Source organism: Apteryx rowi, unplaced genomic scaffold (assembly GCF_003343035.1).
Source record: "Apteryx rowi isolate R43461 unplaced genomic scaffold, aptRow1 scaffold_183, whole genome shotgun sequence".
NCBI lineage: Eukaryota > Metazoa > Chordata > Aves > Apterygiformes > Apterygidae > Apteryx > Apteryx rowi.
In genome coordinates, this window is record NW_020448119.1 from 1,548,541 (window position 1) to 1,575,647 (window position 27,107).

At 41.0% G+C, this 27,107-nt stretch overlaps 1 protein-coding gene across 1 annotated transcript in view; it reads left to right on the plus strand.

Annotated features, from left to right (window-relative positions):
• ELMSAN1 (ELM2 and Myb/SANT domain containing 1) overlaps positions 1-24,309 on the plus strand; it is a 36,839-nt gene extending 12,530 nt beyond the window's left edge. The window contains exons 3-13 of the mRNA XM_026061651.1: positions 3,780-4,100; positions 5,130-5,475; positions 5,979-6,045; positions 11,659-11,801; positions 12,667-12,770; positions 14,210-14,285; positions 15,507-15,595; positions 16,803-16,952; positions 17,140-17,313; positions 17,718-17,917; positions 20,217-24,309. Coding sequence (XP_025917436.1) covers positions 3,780-4,100; positions 5,130-5,475; positions 5,979-6,045; positions 11,659-11,801; positions 12,667-12,770; positions 14,210-14,285; positions 15,507-15,595; positions 16,803-16,952; positions 17,140-17,313; positions 17,718-17,917; positions 20,217-20,439 — 1,893 coding nt within the window. The 3' untranslated portion in view covers positions 20,440-24,309. The remainder of the gene's footprint in view (positions 1-3,779; positions 4,101-5,129; positions 5,476-5,978; positions 6,046-11,658; positions 11,802-12,666; positions 12,771-14,209; positions 14,286-15,506; positions 15,596-16,802; positions 16,953-17,139; positions 17,314-17,717; positions 17,918-20,216) is intronic.
• Positions 24,310-27,107: the final 2,798 nt, after the last annotated feature.

A 27,107-nucleotide genomic window follows, 5' to 3' on the forward strand; every position in this document is an offset into this window, starting at 1 on the left:
TTAGCCATATATGTCCATTGCCTACGTTTCCCTGGGCAATTTCTGGTCAAAGAGATTGTTACTCAATTCACAAAAACAGGATACTTTGTTTCAGTGCAGTCATATTCTCTTCCAGAAGAAGCAGTGTCTTCCACAGGATCCCACTGTCGGATGATTTTTGTAGCATTACAGATGTAATATGGAGACATTTGACCTTTGCACATTACTAAAAGATGGACCTAAGGGTCCCCCACAGCTAACCTCTGCAGCGGTGAGATCCTGCAGTAATGAAACCTGCCCAAACTTGCCTAGCAGATTTCGCCCATGGAAATGTCCCATTTTTGCACCTGAAAGTAAAATGGACAAGATATACCCTCCTTTTTAGCAACTATTAAGAGAATCCCTAGAACAAAAAGCTTGCAATGTTTTTGTGTGTATGTGGCAGATCTGTGGAATTGCAATTCTGGACTCGCCTCCTTCACAGATGAGCTTCAGTTTGACTTCAGAGAGAAGTTGCCTTTCCTAGCAGCAAGGTGATGCAGGATGATGGCAGAAAGCAGTGTACAGGCCGGCCTTTCTGAGGCTGGTGTGGTTTTTGGCTTGATCACAGTAGTGGCCTTGGAACAGTTATTCCAGCTATCACAATTGGGTTTTCTCTGTGAAATGCAAATTTCTTTTTTTTTTTTTTAAAGACCACTTTTGGGATACATTTTGTTAACCTCAAAATGACTGTTGAGTTTCTGTGAATGTCCTGGAGGATTCTAGGTCAGTCATTTATCCCTTGATATTGATGCAAGAGCCTAAATGGAAGTACAACAAGTTGTACTTGCTGGAGTTATCCAGCAGTCTTCCTGCTCTCCACTTTTGCAATAGAGACTCCAAACTGGCTGAAAATCCTTAGCAGTTCTGCAAATGAAGGTCCTATCCCTTGCTAGGAGGGCTTCTCTCTGCTTACCTCTGAACATAATCAAAGAGTTTGAGAAAACTATTTAGGGATCTGAAACAAACTACTTGATTCCAAAATTGATTGTATCACCTCTTAGCAAACCTTTGAAGGCATTGTAGGTACGTGTGACCTTACATTGCTCTGGACCACAGCATCTTTAAGGCTGTCTCAACTTTTATATTAATTTTCCCTCTGTGCCTTTTCTCAACCTCTTATATTGTTCAGGTCTTCTCCTTACTCTTCTCTCGAGAAGTGGTAGTCTCTTCCTCATAAAGGTTGGCAGATTATCTCTCAACCTTGAAAATAAAAAGAGTTAATCCATCATACAGCCAAAGAAATGTGACTTTTTTTGTGTGACTAGCTGCTGTAGTTTCCTCCTTGCAATCAGGAAATTAGTTCATGTCTCCGAGTGACTTATGGAGATCTGTACTTGCCACACAGGAAGTATCTGAGATTTGTAGATAGGTCAGAATTGGTACTGGTTCACAGCTTTGCCATTGTTCTGTTACGTACCCTAAAAATATTCACCAGAGTGACTGCAATAGTAATAGCCACATCAAGGGGAAAAATCATCTGAGAAAAGCAAGACTTTTACTCTGCAGCGGTCTGCAATGATGGCTGTATCTGTTCTAGGATGTAGTTTGAATGCAAATATCCAGAACTATACCAGATATTTATCTAGTCTTCAATAATAAGGTGATGTGATAACAACATAGATCTGCCTGATGAATGGAGGCCTTTGTATAGTAGCATGAAACTGTATGCAAGGTGATGCCTCAAGTGCAGGCAGGGCTAGTGGAAGTATGTATCTGTTTCATGTAGATGACCCATTTCTGTGTCTAAAATGGCATCCTTGTTAATCTCTCTTTACTGAAGTAGTGGACCATATGCTAAAAACATTTGCAAGGGCTCCTTACTATTCAGAGATGGTATTCCCCAGTGACATCTTTGTCAACATGATGAATGACATCCGGATCTAAAATTAATAATCTCATGGGAAAGTGCAGGTGCATATCAACATCCTGAAGGGAAGGGAGGTCCTCAAAGCTCATGAATTCCTCTGGAGTGCAATCTGGGGCAGTTGATAGCAGCTGTGACATTTCAGCTCTGTGTTACATTGTTGCATAGTGGGGGCTAATATCTCCAGTTTCTGTGAGGAAGCAGTCAAACTTCTAAATTACATATGGGAAAACTTTTCTGTGCACACTTGACCTTACTCCAATAAAAAAGTTTTGAAAGAAGGGAGTCCTAAGTCTTCTTGTTATGATGAATTTTGCTTGCTGAAGCTTAGCACCTAGGTGGTTTGAAGGCTTTTGTGTGTCAGAGTGGACCTGTTTGCTCTAAAAGCAAAAAAACCCAAACAAACAAACAAAAAAACCAACCAAAAAAAAAATTGGGTCTGTTGTTTAGAGAGAGGCCAGAGCCCTAGCTCCAAGCTGCGACTGATGCATCTTGTGACAAAGAAGTTGTACTTCTCTCAATACAAGTATAGTATCAAAGTGGGATTTCAGTCCAGTCCTTCTAGCTATCATGGGCTGATTGTTTTTGGGTCAGCTGTAGCGTGTGCTCTTGTTTGTCAGTGAAGCTAGCTCTCTTGATCTCTGTAATACAGTGAAAAGACTGAGGAGGTCTGAATCCTTACAGCAGAACCTGCTTATGCTAGCTTTCTGTCAGGCCTGCATGTTCTTAAGGACCCACAGTAAGTTCTTTTTGAAGACTTTGAAGTAAATTTCTGCAAAATTTGGGGATTCCAGGTTGGAGATCTCTTCCCATACCTGAGAGATGACATGTCTTAGTTTTCAGTTCGCAAAGCACAGAGCTATTCAGGTAGCTTCCTCAGCGATTTGTGACTCAGAGAGGATGAGTTTGCATACTGAAGTCCATCCAAAGGCTTTCGAAACAGAGCTCTAATACGAGACGTTCCGAAGTAGTGAATGGAGCGTTTTCTACAGCTTCTAGATTATACTTCAGCAGAACTCAAGCAGTGCCTTTTACATCCCTGAAGAGAGGTGTTTTCAAAAGTTGTCCTTTGACATCCGACTTCCAGGTGAGCTGGCAACCACTTTGAAGTTGATCCTAGAGTGAAATGAACATGTGGATAGTCTTTTGAAGGAGTAGAAATCACTTATCTAACAGTACCTGAAATTATTTTGTGCTACAGTATCCACGTGTTTATTCAGTAACTCAACTTCCATTCCCATCTCTTTGGAGCCYAATATTCCAGGCTTCCATGAGTAAAAGAAACTAGAGACATGGAAGATGTACCTGCACAAAAAATGCTGGCATGCAGTTATGCCATATTAATCCTGTTGAGCAAAAGTTCTTCAATTTAGAAGTTAGACAGCAAACCTTAAAGGATTCAGTTATAATAAGGAAGGCAGCTTCTGTCATCTAAATTGGGAAGAAATGCAGGAAAAAGCTAACTGTTTTTTGTTTGAGAGATTTCATTAACTTTATCATGGTTCGGCCTTTTTGGGAAAAGAAATCTGATATTTGAAATAAGTAACCCGCATCTTACAGTTATTACTGGAACTGAAGAACCTTTGTAGAAGTTATAAGCAGGGTGTAAGTTGGTCTCAAAAATAAAATGTCTAACCATAGGTGGTGAAATGAAGCTTAAGGGTGGTTTATACAAGTTTTCTAGCAGTTGAGATTTTAGACAATCCTAAAGCCATTCTTATAAATTTTGTGAGTGCTTTTGCCAAGTATCCTTTTTCCTCCAGTACCATGTTCTGAATGCCTTTCAGCTTGCAAGTTGCATTAAATTACTTGATTTATACTGAAAGCGAGAAGTCATCTGATTGTTATTTAAGTACTAAAGAACTTTTAAGGAATCTTCTTTTCCTCTTCTCAGGAATTGGATACTTCAGAAGAGAAGAAGAGTGTGCTAGTGGCAGCTCCAGGACCTACAGCTGCTAAAAGTGTCGTGGAATTTGCCAGTTCTTCACCAGCTCCTAAAAGGGCCCGGGAAGATAGCAGCCTTGTGCCTCTTATCATTCCTGTGTCTGTGCCAGTGAGAAAAATTGACTTGCAGAGCCTTGGAAAGGAGAAGTGTGAGGATGGGAAGCTCCAGAGAGGCCAAACAAATGATCGRGCTCCTTGTGAACGCAAGCCTTCTGTGATAGTCACTCGGAGACGATCTAATCGTAATACCAACATGGAAACCTCAAATCAGGTATGGACAGGCTAAGAAACCAAAGATGAGTCAGATCTAATTACATCGTTTTTATCCATAAGCTTTTCTATTGAAATAGTTTGATCTCAAGGCTTGTACTTGGAATGGATGTAATCTGGGGACCTCGGTTATGGTTTTTTTCTTTCATATCATTGCCATATCATGTTTAATATTTGGGTATCACTGGCTTTTCATGACCTATACTAATACAGCCAAGGAATGCCCCACTGCTAAGCAGTAGAGTAAATAAAGGCAGATGGTCACTAGAGTAAAGAGTGTCTGCTTGATGTGTTTGAGTAAAGAGTGCTTTCTCCATATGTACATACATACCATTATGTTGTGAGTAGTGCATAGATCTCTGTGTATGAGTAAAATCCAAACTGAAGATTCACTCTCATGGAATTGAAATCTCTTGCTGAGGTTCTGATGGTCAGTATTTTAGTGTTCCCCTTCAGTGTGTTGTTGAGGGGGGGTGGTTTTGTTTTATTTTGGTCTGGGTTGGGTTTTTTTTCTGTTTGTTTGTTTAAGCTTTTGTGCTTCCTCTATTGAGGAATACAGTAGAATATTCTGATATCCAAAAAAATGACAGTGTCAGGTGTCCAAAGAGGTTTATCTCCATTTAAATGCTTGACTGTCTGAAGAAGTATCACTGTACTTTCTTCTGTTATTTCTCTTATCACTGTCTGGTGTCACCATACACCTGTATCAGAGCTCTGCTGTAATCATATATCCTCTTTTAAAGTTAATGTGAAGTCGTTATCTGGTCCAAAAGTGGGATCAGACATGTGTGTAGATCTTGTAAAATATAATTTCATAAGCACTCAGAAAATGTTGCTGCCTAATAGGTCTTGAGTCCATTCCATTCCCCATTTTCTTCCTCCCTCTTTTCCTTTGTGCTGATTTTTGAGACTCCCCAACAGTCCTATCCAGATTTTGGGCTGCCAGGAGAAAACATTGTCATCTCACTGAAATTTTTCAAATGACTTGAGGTTTTAAAATGAAATCAAGTGTGTAAATTTTTTCTAATAGCATGAAGATGCTGTTCCAAAGGATGAAGCAGAGGGCTTTGCCCGGAAACCAAAGCAGCGCCCAAGACCTGAGCCACTCTTCATACCACCAAAAGCCGGCACATTCATTGCACCACCAGTTTATTCCAACATTACCCCATATCAGAGCCACTTACGGTCACCTGTCCGTCTGGCAGATCATCCTTCTGATAGGAACTTTGAGCTACCTCCTTACACTCCTCCACCAATTCTTAGCCCAGTGAGAGAAGGTTCTGGGCTGTATTTTAATGCTATCCTCTCTTCAAGTGGTCATTCAGTTGCACCTCCAATGACTCCTAAAAGTGCTCACAGAACTCTGCTTAGATCTAGTAAGTTCCATTTTTATGTTTTTTTTAATTTTTGTTTTGTTTTTTTTTTCCTTCTTGGCTAATTTGTAATGAGAAACTGAAGCAATAGGAGTACAATTATGACTTTAGGAAATGCTGGTATGTGGAACCTGGACTACTTGCTGATAAATTCTGGGCAGCTGGGATGGAGGAAATGCAAAATTGCTTCCATCTGGGGATGCATTTGCATGTACTCTGCAACACCCCCTAGTGAGATCCTAAAGAATAGATTTAATTCTGGAAAAGTTGATTCCTCCTCTATTGTATGTTGTCATTATCCTGAACTGTGGGGGCATTAAATAGTTTTACTAAGATGAAAATGGTGACTGGAAGATAAGTTCTCCATAGACATCTTAAACTCCTTTAGCAGATGACTACCAGTTTTGAGAGATGGATAGCTCCGATATGTTCTTCACACAGCTTGTAAATCTGTCTCAAATTTGAACATGGATTCTGTCTGACCAGTTCTTTTTTTTGCCTTGCAGATAGTTCAGAAGTTACCCCTCCTGTTCTTACAGTAATGGGGGAAGCCACCCCAGTCAGCATTGAACCGTAAGTACTCACTAGAGTCCTAGCCTGGTAGTAAACATGGTTCTTCTCATGCTCCTAAATCTTCAAGCTGTTCCCTGTGTGGTGATGCATCTCTTAGAAACATCTGAACTCTTCCTATTAGTGACTCAAAGTATAAATTGCCTTTATTAAAAAATGACTGCACACAGTAAATAGCATTTATTTTGGGCAAATGTGTCTCGTAATTCTGGTGATGTAACTGCTTTCTATGACTATGGATCTCTCTCTGGGCTGAAAAAGTATTAGTTAAAGTTAGCTAAAGGTGAGTGTGTCCTGTTCTGCTGTATATGAATACTTCTTTGTATGCTGTATAATTTGTTTTAGAGTGGGGAAAGAATGCTTCTTTAGAGGAAGGGCAAAACATAGCATGGACGAATATAGTTGGCTTTCAGACTGATTGTCCAGTTGCAAGTTATCTGTGTGGTGCATATTAGCTTTGGCACAATTGTGAACACAACTTTGCTGCGTCTGGGCTAGCTCAGTCTGAGAGCAGTACAGCCACTTTCGTGTGGTATGAGGCCTGAGCTGATGGACCTTATTAGACTTTTTAGCTGGCTCTGTGCTCAGCAAGCTCAGACATACCTGGACCAAACTGCACTGGGGAATACAGTGTGGAGATACCAAAGCTGGAGTTATGAGCTTAGGCTCAGCGCCAGTCCTGCCAAACCTGGCAGGAAAAGCAGAGTGGCAAATGTCTATGCACAGCCCTTGCAAACCCTCTAAGAGGGTTATCAGCTGGAGTGAAGTGCTGCAGAACTACAGCAACTTAGATCAAATTTAGTGTTATACCAGGTTAATGAGCTCTTGCAAAATCAAAACATGGAGAAGCATGGCATGAAACCACCCATGTGGTATAAAGACACCCATGCAGCTCTGCAGTGCTGACTCTGTGCAGTCAGGAATCTCTGCTCTAACTCTGAAGCACAGCCTGTAACATTTGAGATTTTTAGCTCCCTACACTGTCCCCAAATAAAGAACAGACTTCTGTTATGTTTCTCCTGAAATTGCTTATATTTTAAAAATTAACTGGAGCATTTGCTGTCAATTTATAGGGCTTCACCCCTTTTTACCTTCTCCTTTCATGTTCAAAGTTGTTTTCTGCATTTTTGGCAGCAGACTGTCCCAAGCCAATGTTGAAAACGATTCAGTTGCAATTGTGGATGAACCTAGATCATTCTTGTCACCCTTGAAAATTCTTTCTAGGCCCAGACTCTGGTTCCATGACAATTGAAACAGATATAAATAATTCCTGGTTTCTTCTCTTATGTCCTGTTTTGCACCAGCACCACTGGTACAAGCCCATTGATGGAAATAAACCAGAAGAAAATTATTTAGTTTCTTAAATCTATTTTGAAAATAGTTTGATCCTTCTTTCTGCTCTTGGTTCATTTCATAACAATACAGGAAAACCTCTTGTTGACCTGATGCTTTTTGTTTTTCCCCCAGATCTTGATCTTTGAACTCTGTATGGTGCAATTGTCTTTGCCTGTTGTGTTTATCAGTTTAAACTGCTGAAGTTAATGGCATAATGTTAGCTGCAAATTTAGTCCTGTGTGAAAATTTTGAAATTTGTTGCTGTAAATTTCGACCTTCAAAAACTTAGTAATGCAGTTTCATCTCCTGTTGCTGGAAGGGAGCGATGTGCAAAGCAGCATCTTGCTATGATCTTAAGTCTTACTGAACAGATCCTTACATAGATAGAAAATTTTAACTTTTAACCAAGGTACATTAACAAGTTGGTGTCAATCTGTGTTGTCAGAGTAATTAGTTCTCTGCTTCAAAGTGAATTTGGGCAGAACCATTCTGAAGTCTGTTGTGCAAACATCCTCTGAAAAGGAAAGATAACAGGAAACATATTTTTAGTTTTGTTTTGKTTTTTTTTAAGAAAAAAATATTAAATTTGCTCCATTAGTTTTTATTCTTGGCTCTGTCAGCAGTTGATTATAGCTTGTGCTTACCCTATACTGTGCTCTAAATTGCTTGCTCTTTGCCAGACCTTCTGCTAATGCTGTTTGCAAAGTCATTATATTGCAGAGATCTGGAATAGGAAATATGATAATGAAGCTTAATTCTTCTATTTGCAAAACAGTTTAACAGGCAGCTGGTGTCACAGATCCCGGTGTCCTAGGGCTCTTGCTCCCTGTAGTTCAGTTGCTTCCAAGTCTTTCAGAGTCACCCCTCAGCTAGCCAGCCTCCAGCACAGCTGTGGTGCCTGAGGCTTACTCTTGCCTTCTCAATTCACAGCCTCATTTCTGGATATTGTATTACTCTGAGGTGCTGCAGGAGCACCATCAGTGCTTAAAGGCAAGATCTTTTGCTATACTGAAATCTAGGCTTCATCAGCAAAGGAATCATAGAATAATTTAGCTTGAACAGACCTCTAGAGGTTATCTGGTCCAACTCAGAGCAGAGCCAAATTAGGTCAGGTTGCTCAGGTAACTGATCAGCTCTTGCAGTGGAAATCTGGTTTTATCTGGACATTGCAGGTACAAGATCTAATTCTTAGGCTCCATGAGCCTAGGAATACCGTATTATAAGTTTAATTTCAAGATAAAGAGCAACTTCTGAGATATCCCTTCAAGCCCACAGTCTTTTTCTCCATCTCCTTCAGTTACCTCTATCCCTCCCTCTCTCCCTCTCAGAAGTGAGGCCAGAAGAGTCTGTGTCTCAGAGAACAAAATCTCCCTAATTTCGTAACTCAGTAACAATTTTTTTWATCTGTTTCCAGTTAACAGGGAAGTGTTAGTGATATTCAGCCATCCTTTCTGGGGTGGGTCAGTGTCCTTAACACCCTTGCCTCCACTTTGAGACTTCATACCCTAGCGGTGATAAACTGGACTAATTGCAGTGAGTAGAAAACTCCAAACTAACATCGTTCTGCAGTCTATCACCCTGTACTGAAAGAAGGACTTATCAGGGGTTTTGGTTTTGGTTTTGGTTTTTAGCAAGGTCTTCTGCTCAGCCTTGCATGAAATTTCTGACTTCTTATATTCAGTCTGCATAGTGTGGTTTCTGTCCCACAAGATAGTCATAGAGGCAGGTGAAGGAGAAATGAAAGCCCTTATAATGTTATGATTTTAGCAGACTTTTTTGTGCTTGTAAAGCACTCAAACCCAAACTTTGAGTTCTTCCTCGGATTCTTAATTCTCCATGCAGATTCCACTGTTAGTGTGCATTTGAGATTGAATTATTTTTGTGAAGCAGCATGCATTTTGCTGAATCTGTTTTCTGAGATATCCTGAAACAGTTATAAACCATGGACATCAAAGATGGGATTTTTTTCAACCACCTTAGTTCTCTCCTGCCTGTGGCCATGGCTTGAAATGTGTAGCGTCCCTATCACTTTACCTTCAAGATGAATTGGAGATGATGTTTTTTGGAAACTGGCAGGTACTATGTGGCAGACTTCTTAAAGCTTCCCTACTCTATCTGTCAGACTGGATTTTACCTTATCATCACTGGCTACAAGGAGGTTAGTATCAGTCCAAGTGCCTAGCAGATCCTGCTTGTCCAAGGAGGAATCCCACCCTGTGAATGTCCACGTGTGGTTGAATGGGTGGATGAAGTCTGAACAGGTGTGTAGAGTACTTGTCTTCGGCATCTCTTCTGTTATAAACACATGAATTATAAGCTGTTCCCCCTCAAATGTGAGAAAGTAGACTTGGATTTGCTGTCGATACAAAAGAAGTAATCTGTTTGTAAAGTCTCCCTTTACATGTGTTAGAAGTCAGCCATTTGTTTTGAAGGCAGGCATTTCTATCTAGTGGTGTCAGTAAGCATTTGCACCATGAGACAATATCAAAGTGATGTATTAGGCAGAAAAGGAAGGAATAAAGGTGTTTCCTTCTTCCCCTTTCAGAACAGAAAACAAAACTTTCCTTCCCTTTGATACCACAGCTTTCTAGGATTTCAAAACATCCTGTTGGATCATTTTCTGATAGCTCTCTGGGCTTTTCTATGGGATATCTATGTTTTTTCAAGGCCTTATAGATATTACCCACCTTTATATGATATTTTATAGATATTCCCACACCTTTTTCCAGACTCTTGTTTTCACAGTAGACATGTATGTGTCATTTCAGAACAGCAGAGGACCATAAAAGGGTGGAGGCTGGCATTTCTCAAAGATGTTTTTGTTAGTCTTGCATATTGTACCAGACCATGCTTTTTTTTCTGGTATATGTGTTTTCCCCTCATGCTGAGGAAACAAAGCCAAGACTTGAGAATTATAATAAGCCTTGCCTTGGGCCGGTAGTTATGTGTATTTCTAATAAAGCTACTCTTTCAGAGTTTAATCTTCTTGTGGGCACTGCCTGATCTACTCTCTAAGAAGAACAGCCTTTCTCTCCACCCTTTATCATTATTTCAGGAGCTGTCAGTCTAGTGCTAGTTGACTGACATCCCAAAGAGAAACATTTTTGCAACAGGCCTAGCCATTTTATTTCAGAATAGATTTTCATTATCTTTAAACTGGTCTGAGCAGCACCAGTTCTCAAATATGTTGGGGCTGGGKTTTTTTTGTGTTTTTTTTTTCCTAGCAATTTGGACTTTTTTTTGAATCTCTCTTCTGTATCTCTGAATTGCATACATAGTTGCTAAGTTATTCAGAATGAAAGTTGTCCTTGGACTTATCCAAAATATTTTGCACTGAGTTTGTGTAGCCACTGCAGTTTCTCTGTTTAGTTTGCCATTGGCTAAGAGATGTAGAGCAGTGACAAAGGAGATCCATGTTTTCACTGCTTGCTGTGCTTTTGGTGTAGACCTCTGTTCTGGTAGAGTAGTCTTTCAATGTTGTTGGTTTTTTTTTTTTAACCTATCTCCAAGCACAAAATTCTGTTTGCTAGTAAAGAGTAAAAGCTCTGTGAATAATCACTTGAAGAAGCATCTACTTAAAGCAAGTGTAGTGCTCTGTGGATAGCACGTTGTGAAAATATTATCCTCTAATTCCATATCTAAATGTGTGGAATTGTTGCCAAAAGAATGTGATTTGGTTTTGGTAAGGACGGGTTTTGATGAGGATAAGCAAGACTGTCTTTGTTGTTTTATATCCTTGGTTTCAGTAGTTTGAAATAGTTTCTAGAAGAGATTAGTTTGTGTCAAGATCCTAGAGGACTGAACTTTGAGACTGATCCTGCTTTGAATGAGGAGTTGGACCAGAATGTCTCCAGAAGTCCCCTTCAACCTAAATATTCTATGATTCTGTAGTTATGACTTGCAAAACATTGATACTGAAAAAGGTTCTGCTGTCTTATGCATAAGGAACAAGTTTACCACAAGAGAAATTTATATGACAGCCTCTCAAAAAGTGGTGATTATTGAAAGCTAATAACTGTTCCTTGAACGGATTTTAGGAAATCCTAATTTAAATACAATTCCAACTATTATTGAGAAGACAGTGGAATCTGTTAGTAGACATAAAACCTCTCACCTTTTGAGTCATATTTAGTAATTTAATCTCGAACATTGAAACAATTGTTCTTGCTATRTGCAAGAGCCTGCTGCATTTCAGTTTCTTCATTATGCACACATTTAGCAGAGATGGAGACTTTCTGAGTATTGTAAAGAGGCTCTGACCATTAGTTGTTATTTCTGCAGGCGAATCAATGTGGGAACCCGCTTTCAAGCAGAAATCCCATCGCTCCAGGACAGATCTCTGGCTGCAGTTGATGAGCATAAAGCGGAGCTAGTGTGGCGGCCGTGGGGCGACCTGGAAACCAACAAAGTCACCCAAGAGAATGGTAAGAATGTGGAAGGCTGGTACATAGTACTGGATGCCATAGCTGTGGCAGGGGTAACCACATATCTACTGTGGGCATAATTTTAAATGTCTGTGCCACCAATCAAGTGGCATGTTTGACTGAATGACCTTGAAAGCAATCTTGGGAGCAAAACTTGTTTAGTGGGTTGTAGCGGAGGTTGTATGGGATTTTGTTTAGATTAAATCGGATCATTTGTAAGTGGTCAGGCAAAGAAGAGGCCTTGTGCTCAGTGAGGCTTCCTGGTCTCTGTTAACTTTTGAATGCTACATGCGGCCAACTTAATTTCAAGGAATATTCTAGACATAATAGCATTTTGGAAAAATCAAGTTGTAGACGGAAGTCGGGATGAAGAAGCAGGAGTTGTGGCAGCTAGTTAGCATGCTGAAGAGTTGTCTGCTGTTGGCGCACCTGGACTGTATCATGTACAAATCCTGAAAGGAAGAGGAAGGGGGCAGGCTTGGAAGATATTTCTGATAAAAGAGAAAAGAGAGTATTGTGAAATGGAAGTTTTTTAAAGATCACAGATTAGTAAAGGGGGATTGCAGGAAATCTCTGAGGTAAAGGGAGATAGGAAGATATTAGAGGAAGGAGAAGAGGAGGTCTACAAGAAACTCCACGTGTGAACAGTGCAGCACTCGGAGTAATGCTGTGCAACCTTGCAGTCTAATGGGTTCTTGTGTCCAAATTTGACCCAGATACACTTGCAAGGAGACTCAACTTCTCTGAATTTTGCCTTCTGTTATGTCTAGTTCTGCTTCAAAAGAGCTAATTAATGGTGTGACTCATGTAGGAACTCCATTTTAATCTTCTTATCTGGCTTTGTTTGGTACATCTGTGGAAACAGTGGAAAATCTGCTAGCTGCTGCATGTTCAAGCATTTTTCCTGGGGCTGGAACCAACCAGGAGCTGGCGCTGCATTTCTTGCATGAAGCAAAGGGAAGCATTCTGGTGAGTCTTCCTGGCATTTCACACACTGTGGCAAAAGATTTTAACGAAGGTCTGTCACTTCAAAAAAGGAAAGCCTTGCAAACTCCTTCCTGTGTATCCAGCTCCCACTGTTTAGTGTCCCTTGGTGATGTTGCTGTCCCTAAAGTGGGTTCTGCCTGAGGTACAGTGCCATATTCACCTACTGTCTTGCATATTTCAGGCTTGGACGTGTTTGGCTTTTTAACAAATAGACTGTCAGTCTACCAGGGTGAGTGAGCTGAGACTGCTAAATGAGTCTTAACGTTGCCTTCCTGGGAAGGCAGGCCTGGTTGGAAGGAAAAACAAGAGCCTGAGGCTGAAGCTGAGACTTAGAAGTGCACTGTTTTATTCCTCTTTCTTTGGGTAAATCCGTTTAACTTCTCTGTGCACATCTCTAAAATGGCTGTACTTGTTAATTTTGTATCAGTATTGTAAGACATGATGTACTTCCATAGAAGCCCTTTGGCATCCCTGGGAGGTGACATCAAGGTGCAGACCATAGTGTACAGCTCAGGGTCATCAGTTTTTTATAGTTCTGTGATTGATTTAACTTGGTATAAATCATTGCTGTGATCAGAAGGAGCATCCCACCCTCTTGCCTAGCTGGCTGTTTCCCATCCTCTGTAATGTGCCAGCACTGGCATTTGTGAGACTGTCAATCAACTGAAAATTAATCTTTTTTTTTTTTTTCTGGGTTAGTTTTCTGCTAGGTAAGTTCCCAGAACCAGTCCTCTATCGTGAATGCTATTGCTGGCTTTAGGGAGGAGCAGGGCTGCCTCTTGCAGCGGGAGCTTCTGGTTAAAGTGGTTTAAACTGCTGCTGGAACCATGACTCTGTTCTCTCCTTCCTCCTAACTTTGAACGTACTTGTAATTTAAACGTAAAGTAAAATGCAGCCTGAGAGKTTTTTTTTTTTTTTTTTTTTTGTCTAGAATCTTTCACTGAAATGACTGTTCTGTTTTATTTTGAAATTTTGTTTACTTGAGTGAGTTAAGATCACAGTGACTTAGGTGTTTAAAAAAAAGTCATCATTTAGGGCAGGTTTCTGGATGTGGGTATGTTACTTAGGCCTTCAATAAATAAGAGGAAATTGCTGTATTATCTCTGTCTATGGGATTAGGTCTCTTCCCAACGCTCTTGTGGTTGGGTGGGAAAGTGTTGATTCACAGAACCATGAAGAGGGGCTGAGAGGCTGGCCGCCTGCCAGCGGTACCCAAGGCTCAGTGGAGAGTCAAGAATGTGATTTTAGAGTTGAGTCCCGTTCCCTGTCCCAAATGCTAAACTGTGCAGTGGGAAAGAGAAGAGAGCTTCTGTTCAATTAGATTACCTAATGGGAAAGGATTAGGAATTGCCAAGTCTTTGTTTTAAATACCCAAAAGAGTGAGTGTCTTACATTAAGCTTATTATTTGTGTTTATCATAGGGGGCTTTGACCAAACTGCTATTGAAGAGGCCAGTACGACCACCTACCCACCCTCTAGCAGATTATCACTACACAGGTTTGCTAACCAAATAACTCTGTACTGCCTGTCTATCGCTGGGGAATTCTCCCATCCTTTTCTACTCTTTTGGGGAATTCTGTAAGGTTACAATAAGAATAAAAGACTGCTCTTCTCTCTGGTAAATCAGACGATGGCTTGCCAGGAATTTTGCATGTGCAAAGCATGACACTTGTAATACAATGTAAAAAACACTGTAGGTGTCAGAATACGTGGATGTGTGTATTTGTATATGTGTGTTTTCTGATCCCCTTTGTGGGGAAAAGGGAATCTGGCCCCTTATACTAAGCCACAGAGAATGCAGAAGGGTAGCTAATAGGTAAAGGAGAGACTGTCATAACATCCGAACAGCAGCCTCCCTGGCATGGATTTCCAGGGTGGAGTGAAGAGGGAGTCCTACAGGAGAAGGTTTTGAGCTTGCAGAAGAAAGCTAGTACATGCAGAGCTTAGCCAACTGTCGATGCTTGTCATTGTTTCCTCAAAATTTAAGTGCCCTAAACTGCCTTTGTAGTGCTTGTACCTAATTAGGAAATGGCTGTATGACACTAACTTCAGTAATCTAGGGTGACCCTAGGCACCTGAGAGACCTCATGCGAGAGGGTAGAGAGAAGTCTAGTAGCTCCTGCCACAAAGCATAGAAATTACATTTCTTTGTTATTACACACTCCTACTATAATGCCTTTACTTGGGTAATATCTCTAAGGCAGGAGGAGATCCTGGAATGTGTTTGTTATTAGAGGCAGGGGTGCTAGGATACTAGGAGTACTTGAAATGTAATAAATCTTCAGGTACAGTTTGATGTTACACCTAATCTGGTGTAACTGGATTGCTGTTGAAAGAGAAGATCCTGCTCTCCTGCCCCACCATTTCCCTTGTATCAAATCCAATGACTGGGCCACCACAAAGTGTTTGTTCAGCTTGCAGTTTTTCTGAAAAACCTCTTACTTCTAATGGACTGGTTTTAGCAAGCTGAACTGAGTTTACCATGTGGTAGTGGAAGTACTAGAGCTAACACAAAGGAAGTGATGACAGGAGGGCTCCAGGGGAGCAGCTGGGCAGGGGTTTAACAGCAGCCTGCAGTTAAGCTGGATTAGGTGTAATGGGAGACTGCACCTTTGTATATGCATGCTGGTTTTATTTAGAGAGAACTCAAAGAAAAGTACATAGAAAAGTAAACATTTGAAATTGCAAGGGCTTCAGTTTCAACTTCTTTATCTACAGGATCAGACAAGTGGAAAGTTGCTGAAAAAAAGCTTTTCAACAAAGGCATTGCAATCTACAAGAAAGACTTTTTCTTGGTCCAAAAACTTGTAAGTTACTCTTTCATTTTTTTTAATGATAGCAACTATAACTTCCCATATGTTTGTTCAGCATTTAATACAGGGAGTTCAGTCTTGCTTTTTCTGAAACCTCATTGAGGTTGAGTCCTACACTCAACAGATTTCAGAGAAATTTTACCATTCAGCACAGCATATAATCTCAATAGAGATAGCTAGGACAGTAGTATTTGTTTTGCTGTTGTTGTTAACTTAACCCTTGTACTTACTGCATTACTTCCATTAGTCCACACAGTGCAGATGTCACTTCTACAGGGCTTATTTATAGAGTGCTGGTAATGTTCCAGTAGTGCTTAAACGGACTGCTTGTAAAACTCAATAGAAACACATCCTTGCTACTCATGAAAAGGAGTAGAGAAGGATATGTGAATGATGCATCCTTTAGTATCCTTGTTTCCAGCTTTCTGTGAAGATGAAAGTAAAGGTCATCATTTAATTCATATCTCACATCTATTTTCATGAGGTATGACACTTCTGGGAGGGAAATTGCTGGAGGAGTTAGAGCACAAGACAGAAGTTGCTTACATATTTCCTCTGAATAAATATCCAAAAGGCAGTTAAGTTGTAAAAGCCCAGAAACTAAGAATATCCTCCCAAACTTTCAAGATATCACTGAATAAAATATGTAAATGATCATAGGTCTGTACTGCTAATTATCTACCACCATATGTGTACGAAAAGCATGTGTCCAAAATGGGAAAGCGCAGCAAACCTTCCTTTCCATTTTTGGATCGGTATTCTGGTCTGGTCTTCTCTGAAGTGCTGTTGGAAAATAAAGCTTTCCCATAAAACTGAAAGGCTGCTCTCAAGCTTGACAGCTCAATTGGAACGTTTCAGAAGTTAAGAGGTGCATTAGGCTCACAAAGTGCCAGGTTCTGTCACCTTTGCATTGACCAGTTTTTCTTTGGAAAGTAAGTCCTGCAGTACTCAAAGTGAATAATAGTGGCAGTAGGGGGTGGGCTATGGGATGGGGCCTACAGGAGACCATCATGTGGAGGAGAAGGCTTTAACGGCAATTGTAGTGGARTGGAGACTGCTAGGGGAAAAAAATACAAAGTATATTTATTGCATCTCTAGTGCATCATAGTGTATATGTATTGCACTTTTAGTAAATAAATTATTTATAAGCCTTTATAAACTCATGCAATCTATTGGACTTATGTGTTTTTTAAAACACCAGATAAAAACCAAGACGGTGGCTCAGTGCGTGGAATTCTACTACACATATAAGAAACAAGTGAAAATTGGTCGGAATGGGACCTTAATCTTTGGGGACATTGATGTTACTAATGAGAAGTCTATGAAAGATGAAGCCGAAGTTGACATCAAGGTAATTTCCTAAAGTCCTCAGACAGTGCCAAGTCTGACTATGTGTTGCCCCATTTGCTGGTAAAGTCATCAGCAGAAACAATCTGGCCTCTGTGGAGCAGTCCAACTCGCAAACTTGTGTCCTATGTCACATACTGACATTTACTTGCATACAAGGAAATTAACAGTTCCTTTATCTTCTGGTGAAGAGTTCCCATAGGTTTGCACGTGTTCTTCCTCTCAGAAGGGACATTTTCAGTGAAGAACAGGGGCACGTGGAGGAAGAAGAGGAGGAGGAAGAGGAGGCAGAGGAAGGGTTGGATAACAGAAGGAAGAGTACAATTCCCCTCAAAGATGCACAGACACTACAAACTGATGTAATAGTAAGTGTTGCATTGGGCATGTTGTGCTTTCTACACCACCTTCACTCTACAGCTAGTTTAGAAAATGGACGGTTGTCAGATGTAAAAAGTTTTCACCTCTAACTTTTCCTGATGCATGGGACTGGGCTGGGGTAGCTTAGAGTATTATTAGCCACCAAACTGTGTGCTGTTCTGGGAGAACTGGGATGAGCAAAGGGAGGAAACCCAATATAATTCTTTGTAGTTGGTACACAAGATGGGACTGTGATGAGAAGTGTCCTGAAAATATCTTGGTGAGTTCATCATTAATAAAACCTTGTTTTGGAGTAATTGGAGCACAGGAGCTCAGTCATTGTTTTCCTTCTGATGGTGGTTTTAAGTTTCGGGTTTACCTTACCTTTCTTCCCTCTCATCCCCCTGCAAAGGCCAATGATGCCAATATAAGGAGTCAAGAGGCAACCGTCACAGGCAGGATTGCAAGGAGGCCAAGGGAGACAGCAGTGAAGCCTCGAAAGCCTATTAATGCTCCAGTGCAGAGGAGGAGGCGGAAACAGAAGATAAAAATAGATACTACCAGTAAAGCTCAGAACTCAGAAAACACGTTTCCATGTAAAAAATGTGGCAGGTAAGAGGAATTTAGCTTCCAGCAGTAGTTACAGAATGGCAGTACGGCATCTTCTGTGGAAACCTATTCTCAAATGAGCTTTCTTTCTGTCTATTTAGGCAGGAGAGACTGGCAATATAATGACTTATTACCCTACTAATACTTGTAGATTAGGGGGTTTTATGTTTTGGAATTTTTTTTTTTTTTTGGTGGGGGGGGGGCTTGCAGAGATGTGCACAGTCTTTCACCTCAGAGGTATATTGCTGTTGAAGTGCTAGGTGTGCTATACTTGGACAATAATGCTCTGTGGGCCATGTTTCTTCATATGAAATGAGATACCTCCTGCATTTCAGCTGTCTGTAGTATTTGGTGCTAAGTTGCACTTTCAAACAGCTGCTCTATTCCCTCTCTGTAATGTTTGCATTTTTGTAATGAGTAATTTCTGTATATTTGCTTAATCCCATATTAGAAATTTTACTCATGAACAATGCTATAGAAATACAGGCCATTATCATTGTTACAGCAGCAGATGTTAGGCTAGTCAATACCCAGTGTATCTGGTTAAACTTGCACCAGTCTTCTGTGCCTATAAAATATATTTTACTTTCCTCACATAGTTCTAGTGGTTTTTGTAGGTTTGTTGCCAACAGATTCATAAATGCCAGCAAAGTTTAGTTCCCTACATAAATTACTCTCAAAACAATAGCGAGTCTTGTAATACCAGAGGTTATCCCTTTATTTAAAAAAGGCATTAAGCTAGAGGATGGCAAGAAAATGAGATCTCCATCCAGTTAAATCACCAGGCGTGTTGACATACTCCTGCTGTGGCTGGGACTTAGCTGGCCCTGGCAAGGCAGGCTGTCTCCGTGCCCTTGGGGAGCACGTGGCTGTCACGCTGTCATGCTATGAAGGTTCGATAGCAACGACTGAGACAATAATATAATAATAATAAAAAAGATGTTTATTTCCTCACACAAGTTCTTGGATTAGTAACATCCATTAAAATAATGTGATTACTAATTTAGAAAGGATAACACAAAGCCATCAGTTACTAATTTAGAAAGGATAACCTGAAACCGTCGATTACTGCGTTATTAATTGGAAGCACTGCTTATCCCTRCTTGAAAGCTTTCTTGTTCACTCTCCTAGTGAGAGGRCTYTCAACCTCGAGGAGTTACCTTAACCCAGCGTCCCAGGAAAAGGGGAGGGGGGGGATACTCACGGTCCAGCCGGAGAGGATGGTTCCTGTCCCTGCTCAAACTCTCCTAGCTGCCAAGCCTCTTTTTATACGGCTGGGGCTCTGGGCAAACACTGCTTTTGCTGACTTTTAGCAAGTTTCACAATCACAGGACTGTTTGTTTGTCTGCTTGGGAGGACCCTGCTAGCGAGGCAAGACCACAACACCTCCATATTGCTTCTTCCCTCCCCGGGGGTCCGTGCAGATTCCAGGTGGCAGACTTCTCCAGTCTTGTTAATCATTCCGCAGCCTTGCGCACATCAGTCCTTGCGCATATCTATCGGTTGGTAGACGACTTTAGTCCTGTTAAGTCCTCTGTTCAACAGCTTTGTGCATGTCAGCTCTTGTGCTATCAGTTCTTCTGCATATCAACTGACAAACTTCAGTCCTGTTAACTCTTCACTCGCCTGTCAGTGGCTTTGCAAAGGGCAGTGCTGTGAGAATTCGCACAGTTATGATTTGGGTCTGGGCCACTGATAGAGGAGAAGCAGGAAAGGATTTTTAATGGTGTCTAAACTTGTCTCATGACATTTGATGCCAAATCAAAAAAGTTAATGGTGAGAGGTGAAGGGACAGAGAATGGAGGTGCAAAGTTGGGAGGAAAAAGCTCAAGTGTTCTCAACTGTGTGGACAAGAGTCAAGAGTGTGTACTGGCCACTGTTTGCCTGTTTACTGTATTTTTGCAGCAAAGGGGAAGTGACAAAAAATTGAGGCCCTGTTGTATTTAAGCAGCATGTGCCTATGTCAGATACCAGCACTTCCCCCCTAAATTTAGAAAATTTAAGAGCTGAATGAAACATAGTGGAAGTAGCAGTCTTAAGAAACAAAGCAACAGGTTTGAGGGCATTTGGGCTCTCCTGCTAGCACTTGGCCTAGTGCACTGGCACACACCGAGTCGGAAGCAGTGTTTGCTGTGTTTAAGCAGCCAACTTTTGTGTTTAAGATGTTCCATTGCGATGCCAACGCAGGTTCCTATGCTGAAGCTCATGGGCTTGAGGCTGGAGCTATGGAAGCTTCTTGTGGGAGCTGGCACAGGAGCCTGTAAGGGACAAGCACTAATGTATGTGTGTGCTTCTTCCTCAGGGTGTTCTACAAGGTGAAGAGCCGCAGCGCTCACATGAAGAGCCATGCGGAGCAGGAGAAGAAGGCGGCTGCGCTGAAGCAGCAAGAGAGAGAGGCAGYGGCTGTGGCAGCAGCGGCGGCGGCAGCAGCCCACAGCCAGGCCCAGCAGGAGGAAAGCAGCGAGAGTGGGAGCAGCAGCAGTGGAAGCAGCAGTGGGAGCTCAGATGAGGATGGAGAAATATAGCAGCAAGCCAAAAGTGGAGGGAGTAGCAAGGCTGGACCCAGTCTCCCTCTTGGTTTTGCTTTCTTGCTTGCACTTTTTCTTACCTGAGCTGATTTACATCGGGTCTCAGTTTCAGTGCTGCCGTTGCCTCATGCCACATGTTCCACTTCACCTTGCCAGTACTGACCAAGCCAGAACGGTGGATGAAAAGATCTGTTTCAACTTGGATTTTTTTAAATTATTTTTAACAAATGAGATTTCTATTTTATTTATAATGATATCTGAGGTACATAACAGAACAGTGTCACCTGCAGTGGAAGTAAGTTCTCTCTCAGGTCAGCCAGACCTTTCTTCTTGTGCTTGTCAGGAGACATGGTAACAGGACTCTTGGATATAAAGGTTTCCAGACCTGAGCAAGAAAAAGATGCTGTGCTCTGAGCTAACTGTATCCAGTTACTGTGACACTGGTGATTTCTAGATATTTCTTTTCTCAGCAAGTTCCTCTTTCTGTTATACACTTTTCTGCCTTCCTTTCTGAGAGTTTATTTGGGCTGCCAACAAGTTTTGCAGAAAGATGATGTGCACTTCTGGCCTCTGCTTGACAAAAATGAAAAGTGGGATGAGCAAGACAGCCTTCTTCCTTTTGAGATGAAGTTTTATTTTTCTGAGGGAAGCCTGAGGTGATTTTCTTTTATGACATTAAGAATGCAGAAATGGATATAAAATATCCTGTGGGATTAGAGTAGCCACAGACCATGTGCAGGTTGTGTCTCATCATGGAAAACAAAATAGTCGGCCTTTGATTAACTTCTTGGAAAGTAGTCTGGGCTTCACAAGTGCAATTTGAAATGAAAACTGATGGTTTTGACTTTGCATAAATGGGAGCAAGTTTGTTTAGTGAAAATGAACGAAGACCTTGTGTGTCTACTGCACTGTGTGTGCCTCGTAGATGGGAGGAATAGACTCTTACGTCTGTCAGGCTCCTTAAATCTCTCCACGAATGGCTCTTACCTCTTAACACATGTGTTTCTTTCTCCTGGTAGCYCTCACTTATTTTTTGAAATGGCCATCATCAAGAGCTTGTATTGGTGGGGCCCTGGGTTTCTAAGTACTTCCTGACAGACAGCGTGTGGCTGTATGTACAGGAGGAGCTTTTCATTTATTTCCGCACAAGTGACTGGACAGCCCTGCCTGCTGGGTTGTCCTGCTGTGACCACTCTGCTGGCTGAAATGCAGCCTTTTCCTTCAGAACTGACACAAGCTAACAGCCAAAAAAGTCTAGCCACCAAAAGCCTGCGGTGAAAGAGAGTTCAGAGGCAGTTAAAGTGGTCCAGGTGACATACCTGTTAGATTTGCACAGGATTTTTCTGTAGAGCCCACCCTTATTGCTATTTCATAAAGAAGTAAAGAATCACGTAATTTCCTTGTACTGCACAGCTGGTCAGTGACAGCCCAGTGCTCCGGGCTCGACGCCCTCCCTGCAGGCCAGTGCTCAGGGCCGCCTGGGTTCCTGGTTTCGGCCGCTGGCAGCATGACACGTGCTGCTCCACGGGGCGATCCCGAATGAGTTGGCTGCTGCTGCCTCCCTGAGCAGGGCTCCGGGGGGATCACTGTACGTGAACGGCAGAGCGTTCCCAAGTGGCTGGTTTCTAAATCCCGACCTTTCAAGCTGCTAGATAAATTCCAGGTAATGAATAGAAGGCGGATCTAACGCCAGCGTGCCATCTGCCCCTCTTCTCCTGCCCCGGGTAGTTTTATGCAGCCAGGACTGTTTCACTGTCAAAGTCTGGAAGGTTGTGTATTCTATCATGTTTTCTTTAAAACATATGCTGTTGCATAGACTCCTTTTTCCTTAAGAGCAGAAACAGTAATTACTCTTACAATAAGTTGGAGTATTAGTGAGGACTGCGCTTTTAAAAAAAAAAAGTTGACATTTTTGCCTGTAAATGTTCTATTTTCTGCCAATGCTGTATTTTTCATTCCTAACAAAATTAGGTTTACATCAATTTAGAGATCGAAAGACCAAATTCCAATCAAGACCTTTCTGTACAATTATCTAAAGCTTCATCCCTTTCAGCGTCTGGATGACTGTTTTCATGTCCCTGCACAAACTGGGATCTTGTTGACCAGASTCTGGAAGCAGATGGCACGTCACTAACTATTAAAATCCATTAGAAAACTGTAAAGAGCTGAAAGCTAATAATCTTTCAACAGAAGCTTAACCAAATCAGTCTTCCTATTAAGTTATATATATATATWTTTTTTTGCATTTGTAAATTGAAGAAAATGCTTGTCTACCATTATCCCAGGTCCCTTACAGAGAACAGAAGCTTTAGCACACAGTGCCCAGATGGCCAATAAGTGAAGCAGCTGGGCGTTACGGTCCTCTCGTAGTACCAGGGTTAATTCCAGTAAAAACCAATGATGCAATTAAATTTTAAGATCTCGGGTACATTTCTGGGAAGTTGCCAAAAGTTGCCAAATCTTGAGAACTGCAGGGTAGTGCAGCAGTTCAAAAAAACCAAATGGGACATGTAAGTATATTTAAAAAAAATAAAAAGGCTTTGATGATAATGTAGATGTTGTTATAGTGTTGTAGTGAATATGTTAGCCTGAAGTACAATGCTTCAGCTGTAGAATGGTGTAGTTATTTAACAGAGATTGTAAAGGCCTAGAAACACATGTCAAAGAAACGGAGATACAGGTGGAACCCACCCAAGTTGAGAAACATGGCAAACGTGAAGATTTTTTAGGTTGGAAAAGAGATCTGACTAAGCTTGAGAACTACAGTAAGGTTAATCAAACTGTCTAATTTCACTGTCATTGTTAAAACAGGACAAAATCAACTAATGTGTAATCCTTTAGAAAAAAACAGAGATTGTTCAGACTGGGTCAAACCAAAGAGCTGTCTAGCTCCATGTCCTGTTTCTGACAGTGATCAGGAGCAGATGCTTAGGAAAAAAGTATACCAACAGGGAAAGCGAGGAATATCTTGGCAGAAAACAAGATGCTAAGCTAGAAGGAATTACTTGTGTTCTCCAGTAAGGCAAAGCTGCAGATAGGTTTGTCCTTAAATGTACTGTCCCCATTTGGGCAGAAAATGAGTACATTTCTTTGCCTTTTACTCTTTGCTCTGTGTATCATATCACTTGCATTTACTCTAGTATTTTTAGTTTCCCAAAGTGTGCCTGGGTGATAATGAGCAAACAACATTTAGTCACAGCCCTCAGGAGTTCCCAAGGTTGCAGTACTTTTAGATGTGGCAAAGCAAATTATGGTGGACAAACAGCCAATGAAGAGAAATGAAGTACAAAGATTTAAGGAGCAAAACACATGATTGCTTTAAGTACCAGCTTAGTTGTCTTTTAGGCTTGATAATGCTTTAGAGTAGGCATTATTATAGTCTTCCTAAAGACCAGATCTTTCACTGATGTTCTCTATTGCAGGAAATCAGTAGAAGGGTCATTTTTCTCTTTATCAAGGATAAGCCATGGAGGTGCTGATAAGAACAAAAAATTTTTTTTTTTAATTGCACAGAAAGGTGTATTTATTACACACTGATGAACCGAGTACTGGTTGTTCCTGTCCCACCCCACTGCAGTAGAAGCAGAAGAGAACAGGAGAATTTGATGCGCTGACGGCTGCCACTGAAAGAAAATCAAACAGGGCTTTTTCTGAGGGTGTCCTCCAGCAACTGTGGGTTAGCGTGGCTCACCCAAAGCAGGTTAAGAATTTCAAGTGGCATTAAATGCTTCATCTGGAAATGCTTCTGAGCATGTTTACATATTGCTAGCAGCTACTGGAAGACCTTTTTCCAGTGATGGTAATTGGTAATAAGTTTAAAAAAAAAAAAAGGCAAAAAAGCCCGCTGAGTTTCTTGTTTAGTAATAACAACAACAACAAAAAAAGACAGCTCCCAAAACCAACAAACTTGTTGCACACTTGCTTACAGTAGCAGTTTGGAATTGATCTTATGTCCAAATTAGATCCTGCTCACTATCAACAGTGGCAGAGGTGTGTTTTTGTTTTTAAACACTGTGGACAAAGTATTTGAATTGAATTTGTCTGATCTGGAATGAATTCTGGTACAGCTCTTAGTGAGGAAAAATACGTGAGTGGTTCTTTATCACAGCGCAGTATTAAGACTGTGTTGTTCCAATTGATTTAAAAAAATATGACTCTGTATTGTTCTGTTGCTTTGTCCATTTTAAAGTCCTTTGCTCATTATTTTCCAACATTTAAAAGCACATTTGCCGATCTCCAGTTAGTATGAGGGTTTGCTATGTATTTAGCAAAAGGCATTATACCCTCCTTCATTAAGCTGAGTTTGAACAAGGCCTCTCTCTGCTTCAGCTGTCTTCTGTGGAAACACAACAGAAGACTCGTAGACTGCAATTCTGTAAATGTGTATTAATAGATCTGTCTCTTACGAGGAGAGATCAGGCTCCAGGTGGACATAAACCTAGCAGTCAGCCGGCTGTATTTCAAAACCATTACGTATTTGAGTCTTGATGCAGGCTCAGGGTGTTGCAGAGATGCACCGATAGATGGGCTTATGCTCAAACTGTATTTTGCCCTGATTGTGTATTTTTGCCTATGTTGTCTGCCCTTCAGAGCTGAGCTATCAGTATTCAACCTCTCGGGTTTGTGATTTGCATGGGAAAGCATCTCAGTTTTGCACGCCTGTGTGTATATAATTGCTAGATGCATGCACTTGTGATGCAAATCTGATGTAGCTATAGGTGTTTAGCTGACTAGCTGCAAGAACTACTCTGCATTTTAATTTATTGAACATTATTCCATTTGAAGTCATGGGTGGTTTTGCTTAACAGGTAACGCTCATCTGAGAGAACTTAGTTCTGTTAAGTTTGAAGCCTACAGAATTTCAACTGGCTACGCAGGACCTTGGCATTTTAATAGCTAGGGCCAGGGAGGAATATAGCTGTTTGAAGGCAGGGCAAGGCTAGAAATCCTGAAACTTACAGGTAAATCATCTATTAATCCCATACTAGTGATGTAATGTGAGGCTTAAATTAGCTAACGAGGCATCTGCTTTATCAAACTGAAGTTTAAGGTTTTTTCTTATGATTGCAGTAAGCTTAGATTAAAATCTACATCCAAAAAAAAGTGTTTCCTAAACCACAGAGTGAGCTTTCTCACTGCCTCAGCAGTTCTATCTTCATCCTCTTTCGGGCAGTGGGCTGGGAAGTCACAGTGTTCCTGTACCCTGTTCTGAAACAAATGCAAGGGGGGACGACTGCACAGCCGTCACAGTGTCGTCRCCTTTCAGCGCCTGTGCGCTGCTAGGAGACTCTTGCACAACAGCACCGCGAGCCTGGGGCTTACCTCGGCCAGAAACCTCACTGTACACCACGTTTTCCCATGCAGACTTTCTCCCTGTTTCATCTTCTAAAGTATGTCTGAAAGTTAGAAAGCTTCAAAGAGATAGAGCAGCAGTGTCTAAAAATGATGTTTGATTTTTGTGGGAGTGAGTTTCTATATAAATTCTTCACTTGGGTTCAGCTGCTTTATTCACCCACATTCTCTCCTATGTCAAATGTTAGGAAGACACAGACTTTGAATCCTCAGCTGTCTAAATATTTTCTTTYTGAAACTTGGATTCCATTGAGAGCTGAGCCTGTAAAATCCTTAACTTCTCAAGATTAGAGGGCAGCATATATTTTTATAGAAATGTAATTGTATATTTTAAAAATCTGTTTCCTGCAGCTTCTCCACGTTTATTTTTCCCCTTGTAGTTCAGATTTGATATAAACTTTTTTTTTGTTCATTCTTTTTATGTTCTGTTTTTAAATTTGTAGTCAAAGCTATGGTGTACTGTACAGGAGCAGTCAGCCTTTGTAATTACTGTATAAATGCTTTCTAATAAAGTATATTACTTTTATTTTAACAAGTGAGCAGACACTTCCTTTTGTGTGTTTGCTGCCTAGGGCACCTTTTAAATGACTGTTACATATTAAAAATGTACATATATAAATATAAAAATATTTACCTGTTGCTGTACAGTTGTGATAGACTGGACTGAATTTATTTTTTGTGTGCTTTTTTATAAAAATATTAATACACTAAAGGAAATCTTGCTGATGTGATTGTAATGTACTATGTAACTTATTTACTTAATATCCTCTATATCTCTTAAAAACCTTTTATTAAATGAGGTTTAAAAAATAGTTTTATAGCTGAAATTTTTTGTTGGTATGAGTGAGTGGCTGGGGTTTTCTGGGTGGATATTGACTGTGATTCATTCATACAGAGGAAGCAAGTGAGTCCTTTGATGAGCCCCCTTAGCTATCCTGCTCTCTGATCATATTCACTTCTGTCCTCAAGGTTGTTTCTCAATGTAAACATTTCTCAGAATACTCCAGCCTGTGATGTATTTTGTGTCCTATATCCAGGAAAATAACTGGTAGACGCAGCTCCATTTGCTTTACAGAAATGTTGGCTGTGTACATCCCGCTCCAAGCCCCATGCACCCGCGCTGAATGCCAGTAACAATCTTGACGGTGCTTTACAAGTCTGAGTTACTACGGCCCTTTGCTCTTGCACATGGGACCATTCTGAAAAGCCTGAAAGCACTTTCTAGTTGAATTCCAAATTTTAGAAATCCACAAAAAGCAGTTCCAGTTCATTGCAACACCACCTGAAACAACCACAAAGACAGTGGCGGAGCA